General features: G+C 42.9%; 2 protein-coding genes across 9 annotated transcripts in view; one reads left to right on the plus strand and one right to left on the minus strand.

Annotated features, from left to right (window-relative positions):
• The window catches only part of LOC134355576 (polyglutamylase complex subunit TTLL1-like), a 30,873-nt gene extending 26,315 nt beyond the window's left edge, over positions 1-4,558 (minus strand). Inside the window, exons 1-2 of one of the 5 annotated variants that reach the window (XM_063065647.1) lie at positions 4,331-4,461; positions 721-806 (exon numbers count right to left, since the gene is read on the minus strand). Coding sequence is in view for 2 of the 5 variants with exons in the window: in XM_063065643.1 (XP_062921713.1) it covers positions 4,331-4,443 (113 nt within the window). In the remaining 3 variants the exon portion in view is untranslated. Of the gene's footprint in view, positions 1-380; positions 807-4,330 lie in introns of all 5 variants that reach the window. The other 4 variants (XM_063065644.1, XM_063065645.1, XM_063065643.1 and 1 more) reach the window with 4 other exon arrangements.
• A 137-nt stretch (positions 4,559-4,695) lies between these two features.
• LOC134355577 (bcl-2 homologous antagonist/killer-like) overlaps positions 4,696-23,261 on the plus strand; it is a 132,709-nt gene continuing 114,143 nt past the window's right edge. Inside the window, exon 1 of one of the 4 annotated variants that reach the window (XM_063065649.1) lies at positions 4,696-4,789. The gene's annotated coding sequence lies outside the window, so the exon portion shown is untranslated. The remainder of the gene's footprint in view (positions 4,790-23,261) is intronic. The other 3 variants (XM_063065648.1, XM_063065651.1, XM_063065650.1) reach the window with 3 other exon arrangements.

The following is a 23,261-nucleotide window of genomic DNA, read 5'->3' on the forward strand; positions in this document are numbered from 1 at the left end:
CAATTTGCTTTTCCACTCAATTTAGTATCATCAGCAAACTTACACTACATTCGGTCTCCTCTTCCAGATCATTAATGTATATTGTGAACAGTTGCGTGCCCAGAACCGACCCCTGCGGCACACCACTCACCACTGATTGCCAACCAGAGTAACACCTGTGTATCCCAACTCTCTGCTTTCTTTTAGTTAACCAATCATCTATCCATGCTAATACATCACCCCAACTCTATGCATCTTTATCTTATAGACAAGTCTTTTATGCGGCACTTTATTGAACACCTTCCGGAAATCCAAGTAAGTAACATCCATCTGTTCCCCTGTATCCACTGTATTCGTTATATCCTCAAAGAACTCCAGTAAGTTTATCAAACAGAACCTGCCTTTGTTGAATCCATGCTGCGTCTGCCTGATGGATCCACTTCTTTCCAGATGGCTTGTTATTTCTTCTTTAATGATAGCTTCAAATTTTCTCCCAACTACAGATATTAAACTAACTGGCCTATAGTTACTTGCCTTTTGCCTACATTCCTTTTTGAATAGTGGCGTGACATTCACCGTCTTCTAATCCGCCGGGACCTGCCCAGAATCCGGAGAATTTTGGTAAATTATCACCAAAGCCTCTACTATAACTTCATCCATTTCTTTCAGTACCCTGGGTTTCATTCCATCAGGACCAGGGGACTTGTCTATCTTCAGGCCCACAAGTTTGCTCAGCACTACCTCTTTAGCGATAGCTATTGTATTGAGGTCCTGACCTCCCATTACATCCATAACACCTCTCTTTGGCATGTTAGGCGTGTCCACCACTGTGAAGACAGAGAAAAAAATAGTCATTCAAAGCCTCAGCCATTTCCTCATTACCCAATATCAATTCCTCATTCTCCTCCTCTAGGAGAACTACGTTCACTTTAGCCACACTTTTATGCTTTATATAATTATAAAAACTTTTACTATCTGCTTTTACATTTTGTGCTGGTTTATTTCCATAATCTATTTTCTCTTTCTTTATTGCTCACTTTGTGGTTCTTTGTTGCTTTTTAAAGACTTCCCAATCTTCCTGTTTCCCACTACTCTTGGCAACTTTGTACACATGAGCTTTTAGTTTGATGCCTTCTTTTATTTCCTTAGTTTTCCAAGGCTGGCTCTCACCACCTTGGAATTAGAAGGTACCCATTTAAAACAGAGATGAGGAGAAATTTTTTTAGCCAGAGGGTCATGGATTTATGAAATTCATTGCCACATACAGCTGTGGAAGCCTGATCATTGAGGGTGTTTAGGGAAGAGATTGATAGGTATCTAATTAGTCAGGGTATCAAGGGATATGAGGAAAAAGCCGGAAATTAGAACTAGATGGGAGAATAGTTTAGCTCATGGTGGAGTGGCAGAGCAGACTTGATGGGCCGAATGGCCCTACTTCTACTCCTTTATCTTATGATCTTGTGACCACTTCTACTGTCCTTGCTTTTAACGGGAATATACTTTTGTTAAGCACTGTGAAAAATCTCTTTGAAAGTCTTCCACTGTCCCTCAACCATCCCACCATATAGCCTGTGTTCCCAGTCAATTGTTATGGATGAGGTTATGGAGTACTTGGTGACACAGGACATTAGGACAAAGCCAGTATGGTTTCCTTAAAGGAAAATCTTGTCGGACAAACCTGTTGGAATTCTTTGAGAAGATTACACGTAGGATAGATAAAAGGGATGCAGTAGATGTTGTATATTTGGACTTTCACAAGATCCACACATGAGGCTGCTTACCAAGTTAAGAGCACATGGCATTACAGGAAAGTTACTGGCTTGGTTAGAGCTTTGGCTGATTGGTAGGAGGCAGAGAGTGTGAATAAAAGGATCCTTTACTGGTTGGCTGCCAGTGACTAGTGGTGTTCTGCAGGGGTTGGTTTTGGGAACCGCTTCTTTTTCTGCTGTATATCTATCTTTTAGATGATGGAATAGACGGCTTTGTTGCCAAGTCTGCAGATGATATGAAGATTGGTGGAGGGGCAGGTAGTGTTAAGAAAACAAGGACTTAAGACAGATTACAAGAATGGCAGGAGAGTGGCAAGTGAAATACAATGTTGGAAAATGCATGGTCATGCACTTTGATAGAAGAAATAAATGTGCAGACTATCTTCTAAACAGGGAGGAAATCCTAAAATCTGAGATGCAAAGGGACTTGTGCAGAACACCCTAAAGGTTAACATGCAGCTTGTCAGTGGTGAGGAAGGCAAATGCAATGTTAGCATTCATTTCAAGAGGTCTAGAATACAAGAGCAGGGATGTGATGCTGAGGCACTGGTGAGGCCTCACCTTGAGTATTGTGAACAGTTTTGGGCTCCTCATCTAAGAAAAGATGCACTGGCTTTGGAGAGGGTTCAGAGGAGGTTCACAAAGACGATTCTGGGAATAAAAGGGTTATCATACAAGGACGTTTGATGGCTCTGGATTTGTACTCACTGGAATTTAGAAGGATGAGGGGAGGATCTCATTGAAACCTTTTGAATGTTGAAATGCCTAGACAGAGTCGATGTGGAAAGGATGCTTCCAATGGTGGGGGAGTCTAGGATAAGGGGACACAGCCTCAGGATAGAGGAGCGTCCATTTTAAACAGAGATGCAGAGAAATTTCTTTCGCCAGAGGGTGCTAAATTTGTGAAATTTATTACCACACACAGCTGTGGAGGCTAGGTTGTTAGGTGTATTTAAGGCAGAGCTTGATCAGTTCTTGATTGGACACAGGGAGAAGGCCGCGGAGTGGGTTGAGGGGAAAAACGGATCTGCCACAATTGAATGGTAGAGCAGACTTGATGGGTCGAATGGCCCAATTCTTCTCCTGTCTTATGGTCTTATATATACACATCTTCCATTTTAATATGTTCTATATTATCCCAGTCACTCCTTTCTGGAATCTGCAATTACAGCATCTTTCTCCTTATTAAATATGGATATGACCTATTCATTAAGAGCACACCCCTTGCACATATTCTGTTCCTAAGAGGCCCAATACCTCGATTACCTCCTTGCTCTTAATGCACTTCTGCAAAAGAAATATAGAAAGTCTACAGCACATTACAGACCCACAATGTTGTGCTGACCACGTAACGTACTCTACAAAGCTGCCTACAATTTCCCTACCGCATAGCTCTCTATTTTTCTAAGCTCCATGTACCTATCAAAGAGTCTCTTAAAAGACCCTATTGTATCCACCTCTACCACCTTCGCTGGCAGTGCATTCCATGCACCCACCACTCTGTGTGGAAAAAATTACCTCTGACATTCCCTTTGTACCTACTTCCAAGCACATTAAAACTATGGCCCCTCATGTTAGCCATTGCAGCACTGGGAAAAAGCCTCTGGCTATCCACATGATCAAACCCTCTCATCATCTTGTATACCTCTATCAGGTCACCTCTCATCCTCTGATGTTTTGAGATTGTTAGTGTTACCATTCACTTTGAGAGGATCAATATATATGGTTTTGGAGACGGTACAGAGGAGATCCAGGGAATGAAAGCCTTATCTTATGAAGAATATCTGATGAGTCTGGGTTTGTACTCACTAGAGTTTAGAAGAATGAGGGGATTATTATTGAAACTTACCAAATGATGAAAGGTTGGATGTGGAGAGGATGTTTCCTAGAGTGGGGGAGTCTCGGACCAAAGGGCGCAGCCTCAGAATAAAGGGGTGACCATTAAGAATGGAGGAGGAATTTCTTTAGCCAGAGGGTAGTGAATCTGTGGAATTCATTGCCACAGCCAGCTGTGGAGGCCACATCACTGGATATATTTATAGAGAAGGTTATTAGATTTTTGATTGGTCAGGGCATCAAAGGTTACAGGAAGAAGACAGGAAAATGGGGTTGAGAGGGAAAATAAATCAGCCATGATAGAATGGCGGAACAGACTCGATGGGCCAAGTGGCCTAATTTTGCACCCATATCTTATGGTCGATAGTGTTATGGTCTTAATCTTAAATGCCTTTAGATTCTCTTTGCCCTCAATCTTTTTACTGTGTCATAATCCTTATCTGCAGTCCAAGAACCTCAGATAAACCACACAAATTGAAATCTCCATATTCTTCTCAGTTTAGTCAGTACTCACTATATGCTACTGTCATCCAGGTGAGGAATCTATGAAGATGTATACATTACGTGAGGATATCTGTGAAAGATCACAGACCACAGTAATCACTCATAGAGACATCTGGAATATCCATAGGATCCCCCTCTGCTCCAAGCATTAGGTTTGTGGGAAGCAATCTTAAAGGTGTCGAGAACTAAAATAAATAACTTTGGAAAAAAATATCACAGAGCAATACCCGTACTTCACTCACCAGTAGAAGTTCCAGTCTTCATCAGCAGAAGTCTGAATCCAGCCTCTCTTTTCAAAATTATTTAAGAGTATTGATTTCTCAATGTCTGTCGCCCATTTTACTTTTCCGGCCATAACTTCGAGGTGAAATTGTATTAGTCAATTACTGAAATAGAAAATACGGCAAAGCATGAGCAAGCAGTTCGATAATACACCTCACCCAACTGGCAAATTCCTCACGGCCTGACACGGCGAGAACTAACGCGCATGCACACCGATTGGTGTGTTCCGGGGGATTTGACGCGCATGCGTGACTGAACGGAATTATGGGAGCTGTAGTTCACTTCTCCTCCTGCTATATCCCATGATGCAGTGTAAGGGTAAGCAGACGGATTTGTGAGCGGGAGCTTGGATTCGCTGAAGGTTTCTTGCGTTGAAAGGTGGGTTCCGCGGAGCACTCGACGATAGAAGAACCTTTAAGGTGAGATTTATGATCGAAAGGAATTTCGAACAGATGGGTACCCAGATAATTTTGTATCGAGGAGCTCTGCTCTTCCATGAGGACGTGGGTTTGGGGGCGAGGGGGGGCGGATTCAGCCTTCAGAGTGGAGAAGGCCAAGTTATAAAATATTGAGGACTTCAGAGAACAAGTGCACATGCAGCTCTACACATCGCCGTGTTCGGGAAGGCTTCTCTTTTGCTCACTGCCGCCCTACCACCCATATCTTCAATCTTCTTGCCTTCGTGCACCCGTAACACCTCAACCTCCGTCCTTCAACCCATGGATGCCCTTTTCCTACCCAGGATCTTCCCTATCGTTGAAGATCCTTAACTTCATTTACTTAGCCCCACCCCTTCACTAGCCCCGAATACTCTAGGTATCCTTCGTTCACCCAGCACAGGAGATGGCCAGAACAAGGCAGTGAGTAGACTGTGACTATAAACCAGAAGGGATATATATCTTGGGGGTGGATTTTGCCCCACAAATAATCTGGTCTGGCATCATGGGTCTTTTCACCAAAGGTGAGCACCTTTGATCTTTCAGGACTTTCAAAAAAGGAGGGAGAGAGAAACCGGGGAATTATAGGCCGGTTAGCCTAACGTCGGTGGTGGGGAAACTGCTGGAGTCAGTTATCAAGGATGTGATAACAGCACATTTGGAAAGCGGTGAAATGATCGGACAAAGTCAGCATGGATTTGTGAAAGGAAAATCATGTCTGACGAATCTCATAGAATTTTTTGAGGATGTAACTAGTAGAGTGGATAGGGGAGAACCAGTGGATGTGGTATATTTGGATTTTCAAAAGGCTTTTGACAAGGTCCCACACAGGAGATTAGTGTGCAAACTTAAAGCACACGGTATTGGGGGTAAGGTATTGGTGTGGGTGGAGAATTGGTTAGCAGACAGGAAGCAAAGAGTGGGAATAAACGGGACCTTTTCAGAATGGCAGGCAGTGACTAGTGGGGTACCGCAAGGCTCAGTGCTGGGACCCCAGTTGTTTACAATATATATTAATGACTTGGATGAGGGAATTAAATGCAGCATCTCCAAGTTTGCGGATGACACGAAGCTGGGTGGCAGTGTTAGCAGTGAGGAGGATGCTAAGAGGATGCAGGGTGACTTGGATAGGTTGGGTGAGTGGGCAAACTCATGGCAGATGCAATTTAATGTGGATAAATGTGAAGTTATCCACTTTGGTGGCAAAAATAGGAAAACAGATTATTATCTGAATGGTGACCGATTAGGAAAAGGGGAGGTGCAACGAGACCTGGGTGTCATTATACACCAGTCATTGAAAGTGGGCATGCAGGTACAGCAGGCGGTGAAAAAGGCGAACGGTATGCTGGCATTTATAGTGAGAGGATTCGAGTACAGGAGCAGGGAGGTACTACTGCAGTTGTACAAGGCCTTGGTGAGACCACACCTGGAGTATTGTGTGCAGTTTTGGTCCCCTAATCTGAGGAAAGACATCTTTGCCATAGAGGGAGTACAAAGAAGGTTCACCAGATTGATTCCTGGGATGGCAGGTCTTTCATATGAAGAAAGACTGGATGAACTGGGCTTGTACTCGTTGGAATTTAGAAGATTGAGGGGGGATCTGATTGAAACGTATAAGATCCTAAAGGGATTGGACAGGCTAGATGCGGGAAGATTGTTCCCGATGTTGGGGAGGTCTAGAACGAGGGGTCACAGTTTTAGGATAGAGGGGAAGCCTTTTAGGACCGAGGTTAGGAAAAACTTCTTCACACAGAGAGTGGTGAATCTGTGGAATTCTCTGCCACAGCAAACTGTTGAGGCCAGTTCATTAGCTATGTTTAAAAGGAAGTTAGATATGGCCCTTGTGGCTACAGGGGTCAGGGGGTATGGAGGGAAGGCTGGGTTCTGAGTTGGATGATCAGCCATGATCATAATAAATGGCGGTGCAGGCTCGAAGGGCCGAATGGCCTACTCCTGCACCTATTTTCTATGTTTCTATGTTTCAACACCAAATTAGCAAACAGTGAACAATCAACCCTGGAAGCCATGGATAAGAGCTGGTAATGTTTCTACTCTTAATTGGGAGGGGGAGGGAGGACCCTAGCTGTTATTCTTGAGGGATGTAAATGTAAACCTTGGGGTGACTTCACTGTTAGGACTGTTACGATGCAAACATCAAGTTTGGTAAAGGGAAGTATTTTCCTTATGACAAAATGCTTGCTGCACAGTCTTGTCTAATTAAAGAGGTAAACGCAAGACCTTTGTGGCATCAGCTCCAATCCTAGCAATAGAACTGTTAGACTGTGCCATTGTCTGAGCAAGAAACTGAGGACAATGGAAAATACTTCTTTTGAGAAGTTAATCAGGAGTGTAAATTTTAAGTAGGTGGAGGTATTAGAAGGAAATTGATGAGAGACTTTTTGTTTGAGGAGTTGTCATGGGTTTGGAACTTCCTGAAGATAGGCTAATGATAAACAGAATCCACTCAAACAAAATGGACAGGTTCTTAAGATTTAGGTTGTGGAACACGGAGAATTATGTTTGCTTTTGCACATATATTGTATATAAGAAATGTGCAAATAATTATCAGGAATGTGACATCACATTAAGGACATTCATTTATAGTTTAGAAATAATATTCAGACTCACTAGTGCCATTGTCACAAAACACTGAGTGCTATGAGGCTAAACCCCTGTTTCTGATACCCTCTCTCAGATAATTTATTTCTTTATAACTCATGTTTCACTAATGCCAATACTAACTTTGTTCTCCCATCCAAACATCCTTCTCTCCCTGCTTCACACCCCCAATTATCTGGTCATCTCTCCCCATTCTAATGTTTGCCATCCAGCAAGCCCTCTTTGCCCACATCTTATTTCTTGCTCTTACAAGTAGAGAATAGATGATAAGTTAGCTTTGGGCTACAGGCACCAGGCAGGTAGTATATGTGACATAGCTTTGACCCAAGTGGAGGTTGTGATGATGTTTAGGCTTCCCAATGAATAAGGCATGCAAACAGTAATTTATTACCTGTAATTTTCCAATTATTTGATCAGTTGTCAAAGATTTTTGTGAACCAAGGTGTTTTTTTTTGTTTGGAGACATTACCCAATGACACTTTGCCTAGATGATGTGGATGTATGTTCACCCAGCTGAAAGGATAATAAACAAACATAGAACAGTATAGCACAGGAGCAGACTATTCAGCTCACAATGTTGTACCGAACCAGATAAAAAGCAAATCAAAAAACACTCAAGCACTAATCCCTCCTGCCTACACAATGTCCATATCTCTCCATCTTCCTTACATCCATGTGCCGATCCAAACATCTCTTAAAAGCCTCTAATGTATTTACCTCTACCACCATACCAGGCAATGCATTGCAGGCATCCACCACTCTCTGAGTTTAAAAAACACTTGCCTGTCACATCCCCTTTGAACCCACACCTTCTCACCTTCAATGCATGCCCTCTGGTTTTAGAGATTTCAACCCTGAAACATATTCCCCGTCTACTTTATCTATGTCTCTTATAATCTTCTAACGTCTATCGGATCTCCCGCTCAGCCACCCACTCCAGAGAAAACAACCAAAGTTTATCCCGCCTCTCACAATAGGATATGCACTCTAAATCAGGCAGCATCCTGGTAAACCCCTTCTGTACACTCTCCAATGCCTCAACATCCTTCCTATAGTGGGGCAACCAGACCCCGGTCTATGCAATATTCCGGATGTGGCCTAACCAGAGTTTTATGAAGTTTCACATAACCTCTTGACTTTTGAACTCAACGCCTCAACTAATGAAAGCTAGCATTCCATCAGCCACCTTAATCTGAATTGACCTTATTTCTTACATCCTTCACATGCATGAGGAGTAAAATCTTTATGTGGCATCTTCATCAGAATGTGTAATGTGCAATTTATAGTAATTTGTAATAAATAGCATGTACAACAGGATAGTCAGTGTAGCTTAGAAGTACAATTTTATCAGCATGAATTAATCAGTCTGATGGCCTGGTGCAAGAAGCTGTCCTGGAGCTGGTTGGTCCTGACTTTTATGCTACGGTACCATTTCCAGATGGCAGCAGCGGGAACATTTGTGGTTGGGGTGACTTGGGTCCCCAATGATCCTTTTTACGCACCTGTCTCTGAAATGTCCTGAGTAGTGGGAAGTTCACATCGACGGATGTGCTGGGCTCTCCGGACCACTCTCTGCAGAATCCTGCGATCGAGGGAGGTACAGTAATGCAGCCAGTCAGGATGGTCTCAATTGTGCCCCTGTAGAAAGTCCTTGGAATTTGGGGACTCATACCCTTTGTCAAATGTCTGAGGTGGAAGGGGTGCTGCTGTACTTCTTACACCAAACAGCCAGTGTGTACCGACCACGTGAGATCCTCAGTGATGTGTATGCAGAGGAACTTGAAGCTGTTCACCCTCTCAACCCCAGAACCATTGATGGCAATAGGGGTTAGCTTGTCTCCATTCCTTCTTGGTCCACATCCAGCTCCTTTGTTTTTGTGACATTGAGGGAGAGGTTTACTTGACACCACTGTGTCAGGATGATGACTTCCTATCTGTTGGCTGCCTTGTTATTATTTGAGATGAGGCCAGTCAATGTAGTATCATCAGTAAATTAGTAGATTGGAGCTGTGGGTGGTGACACAGTCATGGGTATAGAGAGAGTAGAGAGAGTAAAGGAGGGAGCTTAGGACACAGCCCTGAGGATCTTCTGCATTGAGGGGCAGAGGTGAGGGAGCCCACTCTTACCACCTGCCGGCATTCTGACAGGAAGTCCAGGATCCAGCTGCACAAGGCAGGGTGAAGGACAAAGTCTCTGAGCTTCTTTTCACCTTACTGATCTGTGTAGCCACTTTCCAGGAGCTATGAACTGTATCCCAAGGTCTCACTGCTCAACAACACTGTTAAGGATCTTGCCCTTAACAGCGTATTGTCTCCTTGCAAATGCCATACCAAGTTATAACAGCCCACATTTATCTGGGTTAAAATCCAACTGCCATATCTGTGTCCATATCTACAACTGACCTATATCGTGCTGTATTCTTTGCCAGCCTTCTACACTATCCACAATTCCACCAATCTTGCTATTATCTGCAAATTTACCAACTCACCCATTTATATTTACATCCAGGTTATTTATATACATCACAAGTAGCAGAGGTCCCAGCATAGATCCCTGCAGAACACTACTAATTACAGACCTCCAGTTTGGAAAAGTCCCTTTAACAACTACCCTCTGTCTGCTGTACACAAGCCAATTCTGAATCCAAACAGCCAAGTTGCTGTGGATCTTAATCTTCTGGATTAGCCTCCCATGTGGAACTTTGTCAAATGCCCTATTAAAATCCGTGTAGACAACATCACTGCCCCATCCTCATCAATGTCTTCGTCACCTTGTCAAAAACTCAGAATCAAGTTGTAAGACACGACCTATGACCTGCCGTGCACAAAACCATGTTGGCTCTCCCTAATTTTCCAATGATTTTCAAATGCTTATGTATCCTATCCCTAAGAATTTTCTCCAACAATTACTCTGCAACTGACATGATATTCACCGGTATACAGTTCCCAGGATTTTCCTTAGTTCCATTCTTAAAGAGAGGTACAACATTGGCCACTTGCTGGTGCTCTGGGACCTCGCTTGTGCCTAGAGAGGGCATGAAGCTATTGGTCAAGGCCCCAGCAATGTCGTCTCTTGCCTCCTTCAGTAACCTCAACAAGGATCTGGTCCCACTGTAATTTGCCTGTTGCCAGAATAGGTGTACGGCAGACACCTTCTCAATGGCTCTTCACATGGCCTTAGATCACCTGGTCAATACAAACACCTTTGTCAGGATTCTGTGTGTTAACTATAGCTTGGCTTGTGACATCCTCATTCCCACTGTCCTGACCGGTAAGTTAAAGAAATTAGGCCTCTGTACCTCCCTCTGCAAATGGATACTCAACTTCCTAACCAGAAGACCACAATCTGTGTGGATTGGTGATAATGTATTCTCCTCGTCAACACTAGTGCACCTCAGGGCTGTGTGCTTAGCCCACTGCTCTACTCTCTATATACACATGACTGTGTGGCTAGTTATAGCTCAAATACCATCTATAAATTTGCTGATGATGCAACCATTGTTGGTAGAATCTCAGATGGAGATGAGAGGGCGAACAGAAGTGAGATATACCCACTAGTTGATTGGTGTCACAGCAAAACCTTTCACTCAATGTCAATAAGACAAGAGCTGATTGTAGACCTCAGGAAGTGTAAGATGAGGGAACACGGACTAAGCTTAGAGGGATCAGAAGTGGAGAGTGAGCAATTTCAAGTTCCTGGGTGTCAGCATCTCTGAGGATCTAAGCTGGACCCAACATATTGATACAGCTATAAAGAAGACAAGATGAGAGATAGAGGGAGAGAGAGAGAGACTCTTGTTTTTAAAGCAGTTCCCAGCAGGTGCTGGCAATGGAGGAGGATTTGTAGGTGTACCAGGGAACTGTAACACAATAATAAGGAAAAATAGAGGCTAGAAAATGTACAGGACATTAATATTCTCTTCAGCCCCTTTCATAACGATATACTCACTGCGTGGGGCCCCTTATGTCATTGGTGCCAAAACGCACCATGACCTCTGGCTGTTCAGCCTCGCCCTTGAGAATATCGTGCTGCTGCTCTGATATATCCTGGACCCTCACACCCTAGGGGCAACATACAATCCTGGTGTCTCTTTTGCGGCCACAGAACCTCCTCTCTCTCCCTGAACTATCAGGTCCCCTATAGCTACTGCACTGCCTGACTTTTCCTTCTCTGTTGAGCCTTAGAGTTGGCCACAGTGCTGCCAGCCTGGCTGTTGCTCCCATGCCCTGATGGGTCATTCTCCCCCCCCCCCCACCACTAGTATCCAAAGAGGTATACTTGTTGCTGAGGGGAGTGGCCATAGGGGAACCCTGCACTGACTTCCTAATCCCTTGCTTCTCTGGGTGGTCACCGATCCACTCTGACTGAAGTCTGTACTCTGGGGGTGACCACCTCGTCAAAGGTTTCATCACTACTATCTTCAGCCTCCTGAATGATCCTAAGTACGTCCAACTCCAGCTCCAATACCTTGACTTGGTCAGTCAAGCATTGAAGTTGGGTGTACTTCCGCAGATGTACTCATCAGGGAAATAGTCAGGTATCCTGAATTACCACATCTGACAAGACGAACTCCTGCATTTTAAAAAGTACTTCGGTGTGTACTTAAAACTTCATGATCTGTCTTGCAGAGTACAAGCTAAAGAAAGTCTAGCCTAGATTAGCTGCCATCATTTTGGGCAGAAATGACGAGCTCAATGGTTATGGATGTCTGATTTCTAGTGGTAAAAGTTAAGGGCTATATGATTTGGACTCCTCAGAACAACATTTGCTGTCTTAAATTAAGCTTCCTACTGCTGTAGGATTCACAAGCATGATTAGCTCTAAAATCTGAGTGGATGATCCATCTCTGCTTCCTGCTGAGACCCTCACAATGACCAGCTGATTTTTCCACTAATTTTATTCTCTCCTTGATTTTAAAAAGAAACTGGGAGCTTTGGATACAACAAAGGCTTTGGGTGCAGAAAATATCCTTTTCTGTAATTGAAAACTTGATTATAGATGGTAACAAAGACTTGCCCTCCAGAGCAAATTGTGGCACTAGCTAAGTTGTTCCAATGCATTTCTAACACCACCTTGATGGTTGGAAAATTGGCTATACATTTCTTGTACATAGAAAACAGAATATATCTAATCTGACCATTGATTGCCCGATTAGTCTTCTTTCAAATTGAGATTTGTTCTATCAGTTTGATACCTGTTCATCACTAACATGCTCATCAGTGCAAAGTTTAGGTTTTGCTCAGCCCAATTTCCATTAAGGCCTTAGCACAAATGTGGACCTAATACATCAATGTTGAAAGAGCGATTGTCTTTGAAGCAGCATTTGACCAGTTGTGGAGTGGAGTGGACTTTGGACCATTATAAAATGATGCTGGATCTGCGCATGGAAAGTCTTCACTCTCCAGGGCGCAGGCCTGGGCAAGGTTGTATGGAAGACCAGCAGTTGCCCATGCTGCAAGTCTCCCCTCTTCATGACACCAATCATTGTCCAAGGGAAGGGCCCATACAGCTTGGCACCAGTGTCGTTGCAGAGCAATGTGTGATTAAGTGCCTTAAGGACACAACACATTGCCTTGGCTGGGTCTGGAACTCACGACCTTCAGATCGCTAGTCCAATGCCTTAACCACTTGGCCACGTGCCCACACAACACTGATAACATGCCAGAAATTCAAATGTGTCAGGGGACAGCAGTTTGTGTAGTAGCTTTTACTTAAGGAGAAGGTGCTTAAGAAGCTAAAAAGTCTGATGGTGTATAAGTCAACTGAACCGGATGGGCTACACCACAGTCCTTCTGAAAGAAGTAGCTAGAGGGATTGTATTGAGGTATTAGTAGTAATCTTTCAAGAATCACAAGAGTCAAAAGTGGTTGCAGAGGGTTGGAAAATCACTCACTCTTTAATGAGAGAGGGAGGCAGAAGAAAGGAAATTATGGGCCAGTTAAACTGACTTCAGTGGCTACAAAAATGGTGAGTCCATTATTGAATCAGGATCATATTTAATATCACTGGCATATGTCTTGAAATGTGTTAATTTTTGCTGCTGCAGTACAATATGGGAGGCAGGGATCTTGGAATAGGCCAGGCTCAATTATTTAAACACCGTAACGCTGTACAGTGCCAGCCATAAGATCAGGTTCCAGTCCTGTCGCTGTCTGTAAGGATAAGGAGTTTGTACATTCTCCCTGTGACTGTGGGCTTCCTCCAGCTGCTCTGGTTTCCTCCCATCATCCAAAAGACGTATGTTTAGGGTTAGTAAGCTGTAGGATGCTATGTAGGTGTTGGATGTGTGGCGACGTGTGCAGGCTGCCCAGCACAGTCCTTGTTGATTTGATTTGCAGGAAATGATGCATTTCACTCTGTACTTCGATGTACTGTACATGTAACAGACAAATCTAATCATTATCTTCAACGTAAGAGATTTTGCAGATGCAGGAAATCCTGAGTTACAAACACAAAATTCTGGAAAAACTCAGCAGGCCAGGCAGCATCTAGGGAGTAAACAGTTGATACTTCAGGCCAAGATCTCTCATTAGGACCATGTTGCTTTAATCTTTATCATATATATTTATCATATATAATATATGGACATCATACTCATTTTCTTGTAGGCATTTATAGAAAAGTATAGAAATACAACAACTTACAAAAATCTATATTTGTGTATTATATAAGTTAGTTACAAACAACTACTGCACATAAGACAAATACACTCAGTGGCTACTTTATTAGGTATGCCTACTCATTTATGCAAGTATCTAATCAGCCAATCTTGAGGCAGTAACTTAGTTCATAAAAAACATGCAGACGTGGTCAGAGATTCATTTGTGTTCAGACCAAACATCACAATGGGGAAGAAATGTGATCTAAGTGACTTTGGCCATGAGATGACTGGTGGTGCCAGACAGGATGGTTTGAGTATCTCAGAAACTGCTGATCTCCTGGTATTTTCACGCACAACAGTCTGGAGTTTACAGAGAATAGTACAAAAAAAACAAAAAAAAAAAAAAAAACAAAATCCAGTGCACAGCAGTTTTGTGGGTGAAAATACCTGTTAATGAGAGAGGTCAGAGGAGAATGGCTAGTCTAGCTCAAGCTGACAGCAAGGCAACAGGAACTCAAAAACTCAGATAACTATGTGTTACAGTGGTGTGCAGAGGGCACCTCTGGATGCATAAAATGTCAGACCTTGAAGTGGATGGGCTACAGCTGCAGGAGATGCCAAACAAACACTCAGTGGCCACTCTGTTAGGGACAGGATGTGCCTCTCTGTCCCTTTCACTGCTCTTCCCATTTGGGAGCCTATCTCCCTCTGCCTTGTCTATCATCCTCGGGCTCTTTTCCCTCCCTCCCTACCCTTCCCATCTCTCTGTCTCTCTCCTTCCACAGCTCTGGAACCCCCCCCCCCTTTGCATTGTTCCCCACTTATTACCCACCCATTTCAGAAATCTGATGGTGGAGAGGAATAAGCTGTTCCTAAAGTGTGTATCTTCAGGCTCCTGTACCTCCTCCCTGATGGTAGTATTGAGAAAAGGGCAAGTCCTGGATGGCGAGGGTCAGATTCAGATTCATATTCTAACACTCTTGTACATGTTAACATGCAGTGAGTGAAATGTGTCATTTGTGTTAACAACCTAAGGATGTGTTGGTTCTTGACACAAAGGTCTGCTTTGTTGAGTACATCCACTCTATATCTGCCAAGAGGAAACACCATAGTGGGGGATAACCTATTAGGACACAGGCTTCCAAAATATAAAAATGGGTCAGAATAAGATGAGAAACATCAGTAATAAACTAAGGATGGTCTGTATAAATGAAAAAAGTATTAAGAATAGCTGGAATTGTATGCAAGTATGTATAAGTATGATATAATAGTAATAACTGAAACCTGGCTGACATCAAAGGATGATGAATATACAGTATTAAAGCATATACTAACTATACTTCAGAAAGATAGGCAAGATTGTAAATGTGGAGGAGTAGCCATATACATAAGAGATAATTTAAACATGAGGCTGCTTGTGACTGGAAATGAATCGAGACCTAGTGAAGACATCTGGGTAAGAATTAAAAGCAATAAGGTTAAGGGAATAACATTGGGTGTATGTTATAATGATGCTGATAATGATTTCAGTAAACAACTCTCTCAGAATATTAAAAAAGCAAGTTATGGGAGACTTTAATTTCCCAAATACAGGTTTTCCCCGCCATCCGAAGGTAGAGCGTTCCTATGAAACGGTTCGTAAGCCGAAACGTCATAAAGCGAAGAAGCAGTTACCATTTATTTATATGGGAAAATTTTGTGAGCGTTCGCAGACCCAAAAGTAACCTACCAAATCATGCCAAATAACACATAAAACCTAAAATAACAGTAACATGATATGATAAATACACAGCCTATATAAAGTAGAAATACTTCTCCACAATCATTACTGAACTGTTCTCTGTAGTGAAAATCTCACGCAAGCGCTGTTGGCAAGAACACTCTCTCCAGTAACCTTTAAACTATGAAGCTGCCAAATATTACCAAATAACACATAAAAATACACAGCCTATATAAAGTAGAAATAATGTATGTACATTGTAGTATCACTTACTGGAATTGGGATAGCGCCGAGCACACTGATGATGGTGTGTTAGACTGAGTCGTCGCAGGTTGGGTGGTGCAGTGGCCCCCACCCTCGAGGCCACCGAGCAATATATTGCCGCGAAGCACGCAGGGGTCCAGTGGTAGCTGGGAGACACACAGCACACCTTTAAGAAAAAAGCCGGAACAAACATGCTAATTAATTAGGTGCCGCCCGTAATTGTCGGCCCAGATCAGTGCCGATTTATGATTGCATCGTCTCTGATCTGAGCCGACAATTACTTGTCAGCAGCACCTAATTAATTAGCATGTTTATTTCGGCTTTTTTCTTAAAGATGTGCTGTGTGCCTCCTGGCTACCTTTGCATTCTCCGCGAATCGGTATCTGTCCGTGGCCTGGGGGTTGGGGTATTGGGATACTGGGGTGTCATCTCATCGTCTGTTTCCATTAGAGCAGGCAGCTCATCTCCTTCTATCTCTGTCCGCCTCGATGTCGAAGGTGGAGGTTCGTCGTCTGCTGTGGCTGATGTGGAAGGCTTGCTTGACTGCTGAGCCTCGCGCATTTTTCTATCGCACAGTTCTTTAATAGGGACTCAAACCATCCTGCAAGTATCTCCTAAACCGACATACCCTTTCAAAATTAAAGTTGTACTTTATCATTACTCATTCGGTTTCTATTGTTATCCTTTTTTCTTCCAATTGCATCAGCCCTTCATCTGTCAGTTCTTGGTGATGGGATGCCAAAACCTCTTCAACATCATGTTCGTCAGCTTCCACAAGCCAAACTCACGTTGTCCTTACTTCGTTCACCACGATTGAAACGCTTTATTATGTCTAGTTTTACCGTAAGTCTAACACCCTTACGAGCTCTTTCAGGCTTTTCCGATACCATAGAACTCATCTTCCAAACGGCTGCTCACAGGCACGTGTTAAAGCAATGCAGTTCTGAATCCGGGGGAGAGCGGCTGCTCGGGGTGCGCTGCCTTTTATTGCGCGCTGATTTTTTATCGTACGCTGAATTTTTTTTCGTAACAGCGAACACACCTTCTGAAAGCGAAAACAGGGTAATAATGTAGGTCTTTCGCAACAGTGAGGTTTTGTAAAGCGAACGTTCGAAACGCGGGGGACACCTGTATTGAGTGGGAGAACCCAGTGACTACTGGATTACAGGAATGTGAATTCACTGAGTTATTGAATGATTGTTTTATGATCCAGTATATCAATGCCCCAACAAGATCGGAGGCCTGTCTAGATTTGATATTCTGTAACAATCAGGATAGAATTTTAAGTATGGAAGTTGTTGAGCCTCAGGAACAAGTGATCATAATGTTGTTAGTCTCAAAGTTTTTTGGGAGAATATATCAGTAAAAACTAAAGCCACTAAATTGAATTACAGAAGGGTATAGTTTGTGCAGATGTGGTAAAGACTTCAGAAGGTAAACTGGCAGGAACTGTTTAACATTAAGTCAGTTGAGGAACAATGGGGTCAATGACTAAAGGTTGGGAGAATCAATAAAAAATATATCAACTACATGTATGAATAAGGATGTACGTAAAAAATATTGAAGAAAAGACAGCTATATAAGGAATTCAGGAAAAAAATAGTAATGACATTAACCATAGGGCATATGGAAAATATGAGAGCGATAGTCGAGGGAAATTCAGATTGTCAAAAGGCAGGTTGAGAAGGATGTTGCTGATAATGCTAAGACTGACCCTGAGATTTTTTCAATACTTTAGTAATAAAAGAAAAGTCAAGGAGGAAGTCAAGTGTATTAGGAATAATAGTGGGTTGATAAATTACATAAAGGACAGAGTGGATATTCTAAACTCATATTTTATTGAAGTATTCACTTGTGAAGATGTTAACAAAATGCCAGTAAGTGTAAGGTTCATTTAAGTGAGCTCCTGCTTCCGATGAAAAAACTGAAAGTTAATAAATCTCCAGGGACAGACAATATGTATCCAAGAGTACTTAGAGGTCTATGATTATATATACAAACCCCTAACAGGTATTCTTCAAAAGTCAGAAGACTGGTGAAATCCTGAAGGACTGGAAATGGGGTAACGTTATCCTGGTGTACAAGAAGGATGACCGGATGGAGCCTGGTAACTTTGACCAGTAAGCTTACTGTGTGTCATAGGGAAGATAATGGAAATATTAATAAAGAATGAGATGGAAAAGCAGCTGATAAGAACAGGCATGTTAGCAGAAAGCCAGCATTGTTTCAGAAGGGGCAATCACGATTTACTAACATACTGGAGTTCTATGTAGAGACAACTAAAATTTATGATAACAATAGGGCAACTAATATTATTTACTTGGACTTTCAGAAGGCTTTTGACAAGGTACTCCACAAGAGGTCGACCAATCAGTTTGTAGGAGGTAGGGACTGAGGGTAAGGTGCAAATAGGTGCAGAATTGGCTGAAAGATAGAAAACAACGAGTTATGGTGAGAGGGTCATTTTTCACACCTAGAAGATGTTAAAAGTGGGGTTCTGCAGGGATCAGTTTTGGGGCTGCTGCTGTTTTTAAATTTGTGTTAATAATTTGGATAAGCACATAACAAATAAACTAGTAAAGTTTGCTGATGACACGAAATTAGGTGGGTGGCTGATAACTTCCAGGCAGTAGAATCAATACAGTTAGATCTAAACACAATCCAGATAAATGGCAGATGAAATTTAATGTAAGTAAATGCGAAGTATTACCATATACAAAATAGAAATATTAGATATAACTATACAGTGAGGGGGGGCCTTGAGTTAGAAAGTGCACTGTATGAGAAGGATTTGGGCGTCCTGGAAGACTCATCACTATCAACATCTAGACTAGTGGTCACCAACCTTTTTAAGCCCAAGCTCCCCTACCTCGACCTCAGTGAAAGGCAAGATCTACCTACTGAATCGTTTAGAGAAAAACACAGCTCAGATTGTACTTCCAATTTGAGGCCTTTTATTTGGGTGAATTGTATTTGAATTACATAAAATACTTTTGTCAAACTTTCAAATTAATTCAAAGAAGAAAACTCTGTAACTAGTATATCAAACAGGCCATAGCTGTCTTTCTTTAAGAATATTACAATGCTTCATACCTTTAATTCTAAGTTTCATTATTTAATTTTATTTCAACATGAAAAATAGATGAATAAAAATTGACTGTTGCACTCAGTGTGATGTCTGGGGCTGAATACTTTCTGCTAGTTCCCTGAAATCTGGCTCAAAACTATTATTCTCCGTAACTTCCGCCACCTCCAACGGGATCCCACCACTAAGCACATCTTTCCCTCCCCCCCCCCCACTTTCCGTAGGGATCGCTCCCTACGCGACTCCCTTGTCCATTCGTCCCCCCCATCCCTCCCCACTGATCTCCCTCCTGGCACTTATCCTTGTAAGCAGAACAAGTGCTACACATGCCCTTACACTTCCTCCCTTACCACCATCCAGGGCCCCAGACAGTCCTTCCAGGTGAGGCGACACTTCACCTGTGAGTCGGCTGGGGTGATATACTGCATCCGGCGCTCCTGATGTGGCCTTCTATATATTGGCGAGATCCGACGCAGACTGGGAGACCGCTTTGCTGAGCACCTACACTCTGTCCGCCAGTGAAAGCAGGATCTCCCAGTGGCCACACATTTTAATCCCACATCCCATTCCCATTCTGACATGTCTTTCCACGGCCTCCTCTACTGTAAAGATGAAGCCACACTCAGGTTGGAAGAACAACACCTCGTATTCCGTCTGGGTAGCCTCCAACCTGATGGCATGAACATTGACTTCTCTAACTTCCGCTAATGCCCCACTTCCCCCTCGTACCCCATCCGTTATTTATTTATATACACACATTCTTTCTCTCTTTTTTTTCTCCCTCTGTCCCTCTGACTATACTCCTTGCCCATCCTCTGGGTCCCCCCCCCCCCATCTTTCTCCCCGGACCTCCTGTCCCATGATCCTCTTGTATCTCCTTTGCCAATCACCTGTCCAGCTCTTGGCTCCATCCCTCCCCCTCCTGTCTTCTCCTATCATTTTGGATCTCCCCCTACCCCTCCCACTTTCAAATCTCTTACTAACTCTTCCTTCAGTTAGTCCTGACAAAGGGCCTCGGCCTGAAACGTCGACTGTACCTCTTCCTAGAGATGCTGCCTGGCCTGCTGTGTTCACCAGCAACTTTGATGTGTGTTGCTTGAATTTCCAGCATCTGAATTCCTGTTGTCCCGGGATTTGACTGCTACTTTTGTCTGTTATTTGGGAGTGAGAAAGTTGGCAACCCTGGTGAGGTGTCTGTCAGTAAATCAGCTCCTGTACTTAGACTTAATAATTTTCATCTGTGAAAATGCAACTTCACATTGATAAGTTAACCCGAAGTAGGCACTTTTAGTGCTATAAAACTAATGCACACACCGCGCATTGCTCGGCCCCATCAGCAGTAATTGCCACCAGTTTATGAATGGGGATGTCATTTTCACGGACATATTTTTTAAAACTCATTGTAAATATCCTTACCTCTCATTTTTTCCTCTAATTGCAAAAGAGTGCGGAAGTCCTCCTTTGTTGTAAAATCCTGGAAAGCCATTCTGACAAATACAACAAGCTGAGCTGTTTGCATTACATCCAGGGATTCATCGAAATGCAGTGAAAAATATTCACGTCCTCTGACGGTGACTCTACCCTCCTTGTCACTGTTGCAGGGCCAAGCGGTATATTATGTATTGCCGTTGTGATGCCCATTTTGTTTCTAAAGTCATTAAAAACAGTCTCTGCGGTAACGACCATTGCTTCCTTGATTAAATCGCCATCTGTAAAAGGCTTCTTGTGTTCAGCCAAAAGGTGACTTACATGAAGTGATGCTTCAATAGCAGCCTTATTTTGAGCGCATGTTTTGAGAAAAACGATTGCTGGGCCTTCAACCCTGATTTCAGCTCCTCAACTTTCCAGGCACGAATTGCGCTCTTTGGGGGGTAGGTGTCTTTAAATTCCTGGTGGCTGGTGTTGTGGTGCCGCTCCAGATTCCCTCTTTTAGTCAGTGCTTGTGTTTGGTGGCACAACATACATACATACTTGTCTTTCACCAAGGTAAATAGAAATTCCTCTTCCCATTCTGGATGGAATTTGTATGTTTTCGCCTTCTTTCGTGGAGCCTCCGCCATGCTATCAGGGTATCACGAACGAGTGCTGATTGCGTCGCCTCTGATCTGAGCCGACATTTACATGCCAGGCAGCACCTAATTAATTAGCTTGTTTATTTCGGCTTTTTTTCTTAAAGATGTGCTGTGTGCATCCTAACTACCGCTGTACCACTGCATGCTTCGCGGCCCGGGGGTTGGGGACACTGCCATATATTGATGTTTGCGACAGTCAGTACTCTTATCTAATCTGATTGGTCACTTTGATGCAACACAGGCTGCGCTGAAAACGCGGTGCATGGCAGGGGAAATACACACATGCGCACTGGGCAGAAAGAACGGAACTAAACCCCCGCAACCGGGAAACAATCTCTCTTTACAAACAGCTTTTTAGCGAAAATATTGCTATATTACCATTATCCTAATTAGTATTACTTATTTTTATAATGCTCACATTACAACAGTATTTGTGTATTTATTTTTGATTTTTCTTCGGGATCTACTGGGAAAGTCTCGCAATCGACGGATTGGTGACCCCTAATCTAGACAATGCACAGAATCGCAAACACGAGGAAATCTGCAGATGCTGGAATTTCAAGCAACACACATAAAATTTGCTGGTGAACGCAGCAGGTCAGGCAGCATCTCTAAGAACAGGTACAGTCGCGTTTCGGGCCGAGACCCCCCCCCCCTCCCGTCTTCTCCTATCATTTTGAATCAACCCCTCCCCTTCCCACTTTCAAATCTCTTACTAGCTCTTCTTTCAGTTGGCCCTGAGGAAGGGTCTCGGCCTGAATTGTCGACTGTACCTCTTCCTAGAGAACTTTTATGTGTGAGGCTAATAGAATGTTGGGTTATATAATACACTCAGTGGAGTTCAAGTCTAGGGATGTTCTCCTTAAGCTGTATAATGCACTTGTGAGGCCACACCTTGAATACTGTGTACAATTTTGGGCTTCATATTTTGATGGATGTGAAGGTGTTGGAGAGAGTCCAGAGAAGGACGACTGGACTCATTCTAGGTCTACAGGGTATGAGCTATAAAGAAAGATTGAAAGAATTAAATCTTTTTAGCCAAAGTAGAGGTAGAATAAGAGACAAGATAGAAGTGTTCAAAATCATTAAAGGTATAAGTAAGGTGGATGCCAACTTAATCCATCAATGAGGACACACGGCCATAGGGGGAGACTGGTTAAGGGGAAATTTCGGACTAATATCTGGAAGCATTTCTTTACACAGCGAGGTGTGGATATATGGAACAAACTACCTAGTTGTAGAGTTGAGAGTAGTACCTTGGAGACTTTCAAATCTAAACTTTTGACAGTTATTTCGCCAGAATATGTGAACGGGAATTTGGCAAGCTTTGTTGGGCCAGATGGCCTATTCTGTCAACAACTTTATAATGTTCTAATATAATATATAATAATAGAAAATAAACAATGAATTACAGTTCAATAAAGATGAGCTTTTGAGGTACTTGGAGGCACACAATAAAATAGGCCGAAGTTAGCATGGTTTCCTTAAGGAGAAATCTTGCCTGACAAATCTGTTGGAATTCCTTGAGGGAATAACATGGCAGTATAGACAAAAATCAGTAGATTTTATTTTCTTGGATTTCCAGAAGGTCTTTGATAAGGTACTGTACATAAGGCTACTAAGCAAGATTGAAGCCCTTGGTATTACAGGAAAGATACTAGCATGGATGCAAGGATACAAGGTTGGCTGACTGGCAGAAGGCAAAGTGTAGGAATAAAGGGGGACTTTTCTGTTTGGCTGCTGGTGACTAGTGGTGTTCCCCAGGGGTTGGGGTTGGGTCCACTACTTTTCACATAATGTTAATGATATGAATGACAGAACTAATGGCTTTGTGGCCAAGTCTGCAGATGATACAAAGATGGGTGGAAGAACAGGTAGAGTTGAGGAAGCAGGGGCTCTGCAAAAAGGCTTGGACAGGTTGGGAGAATGGGCAAAGAAGTGGCAGGTCGAAACTGTGGGAAAGTATATGGTCTCTGGTAGAAGGAATAAAAGCAAGGACTATTTTCTAAATGGAGTGAATTCAGAAATTAGAAGTGCAAAGGGACTTGGGAGTCCTAGTGTATGATTCCCTGAAGATTAACTTGTAGGTTGA

The sequence above is a fragment of the Mobula hypostoma genome, chromosome 13 (genome assembly GCF_963921235.1).
Source record: "Mobula hypostoma chromosome 13, sMobHyp1.1, whole genome shotgun sequence".
Classification (NCBI taxonomy): Eukaryota; Metazoa; Chordata; class Chondrichthyes; order Myliobatiformes; family Myliobatidae; genus Mobula; species Mobula hypostoma.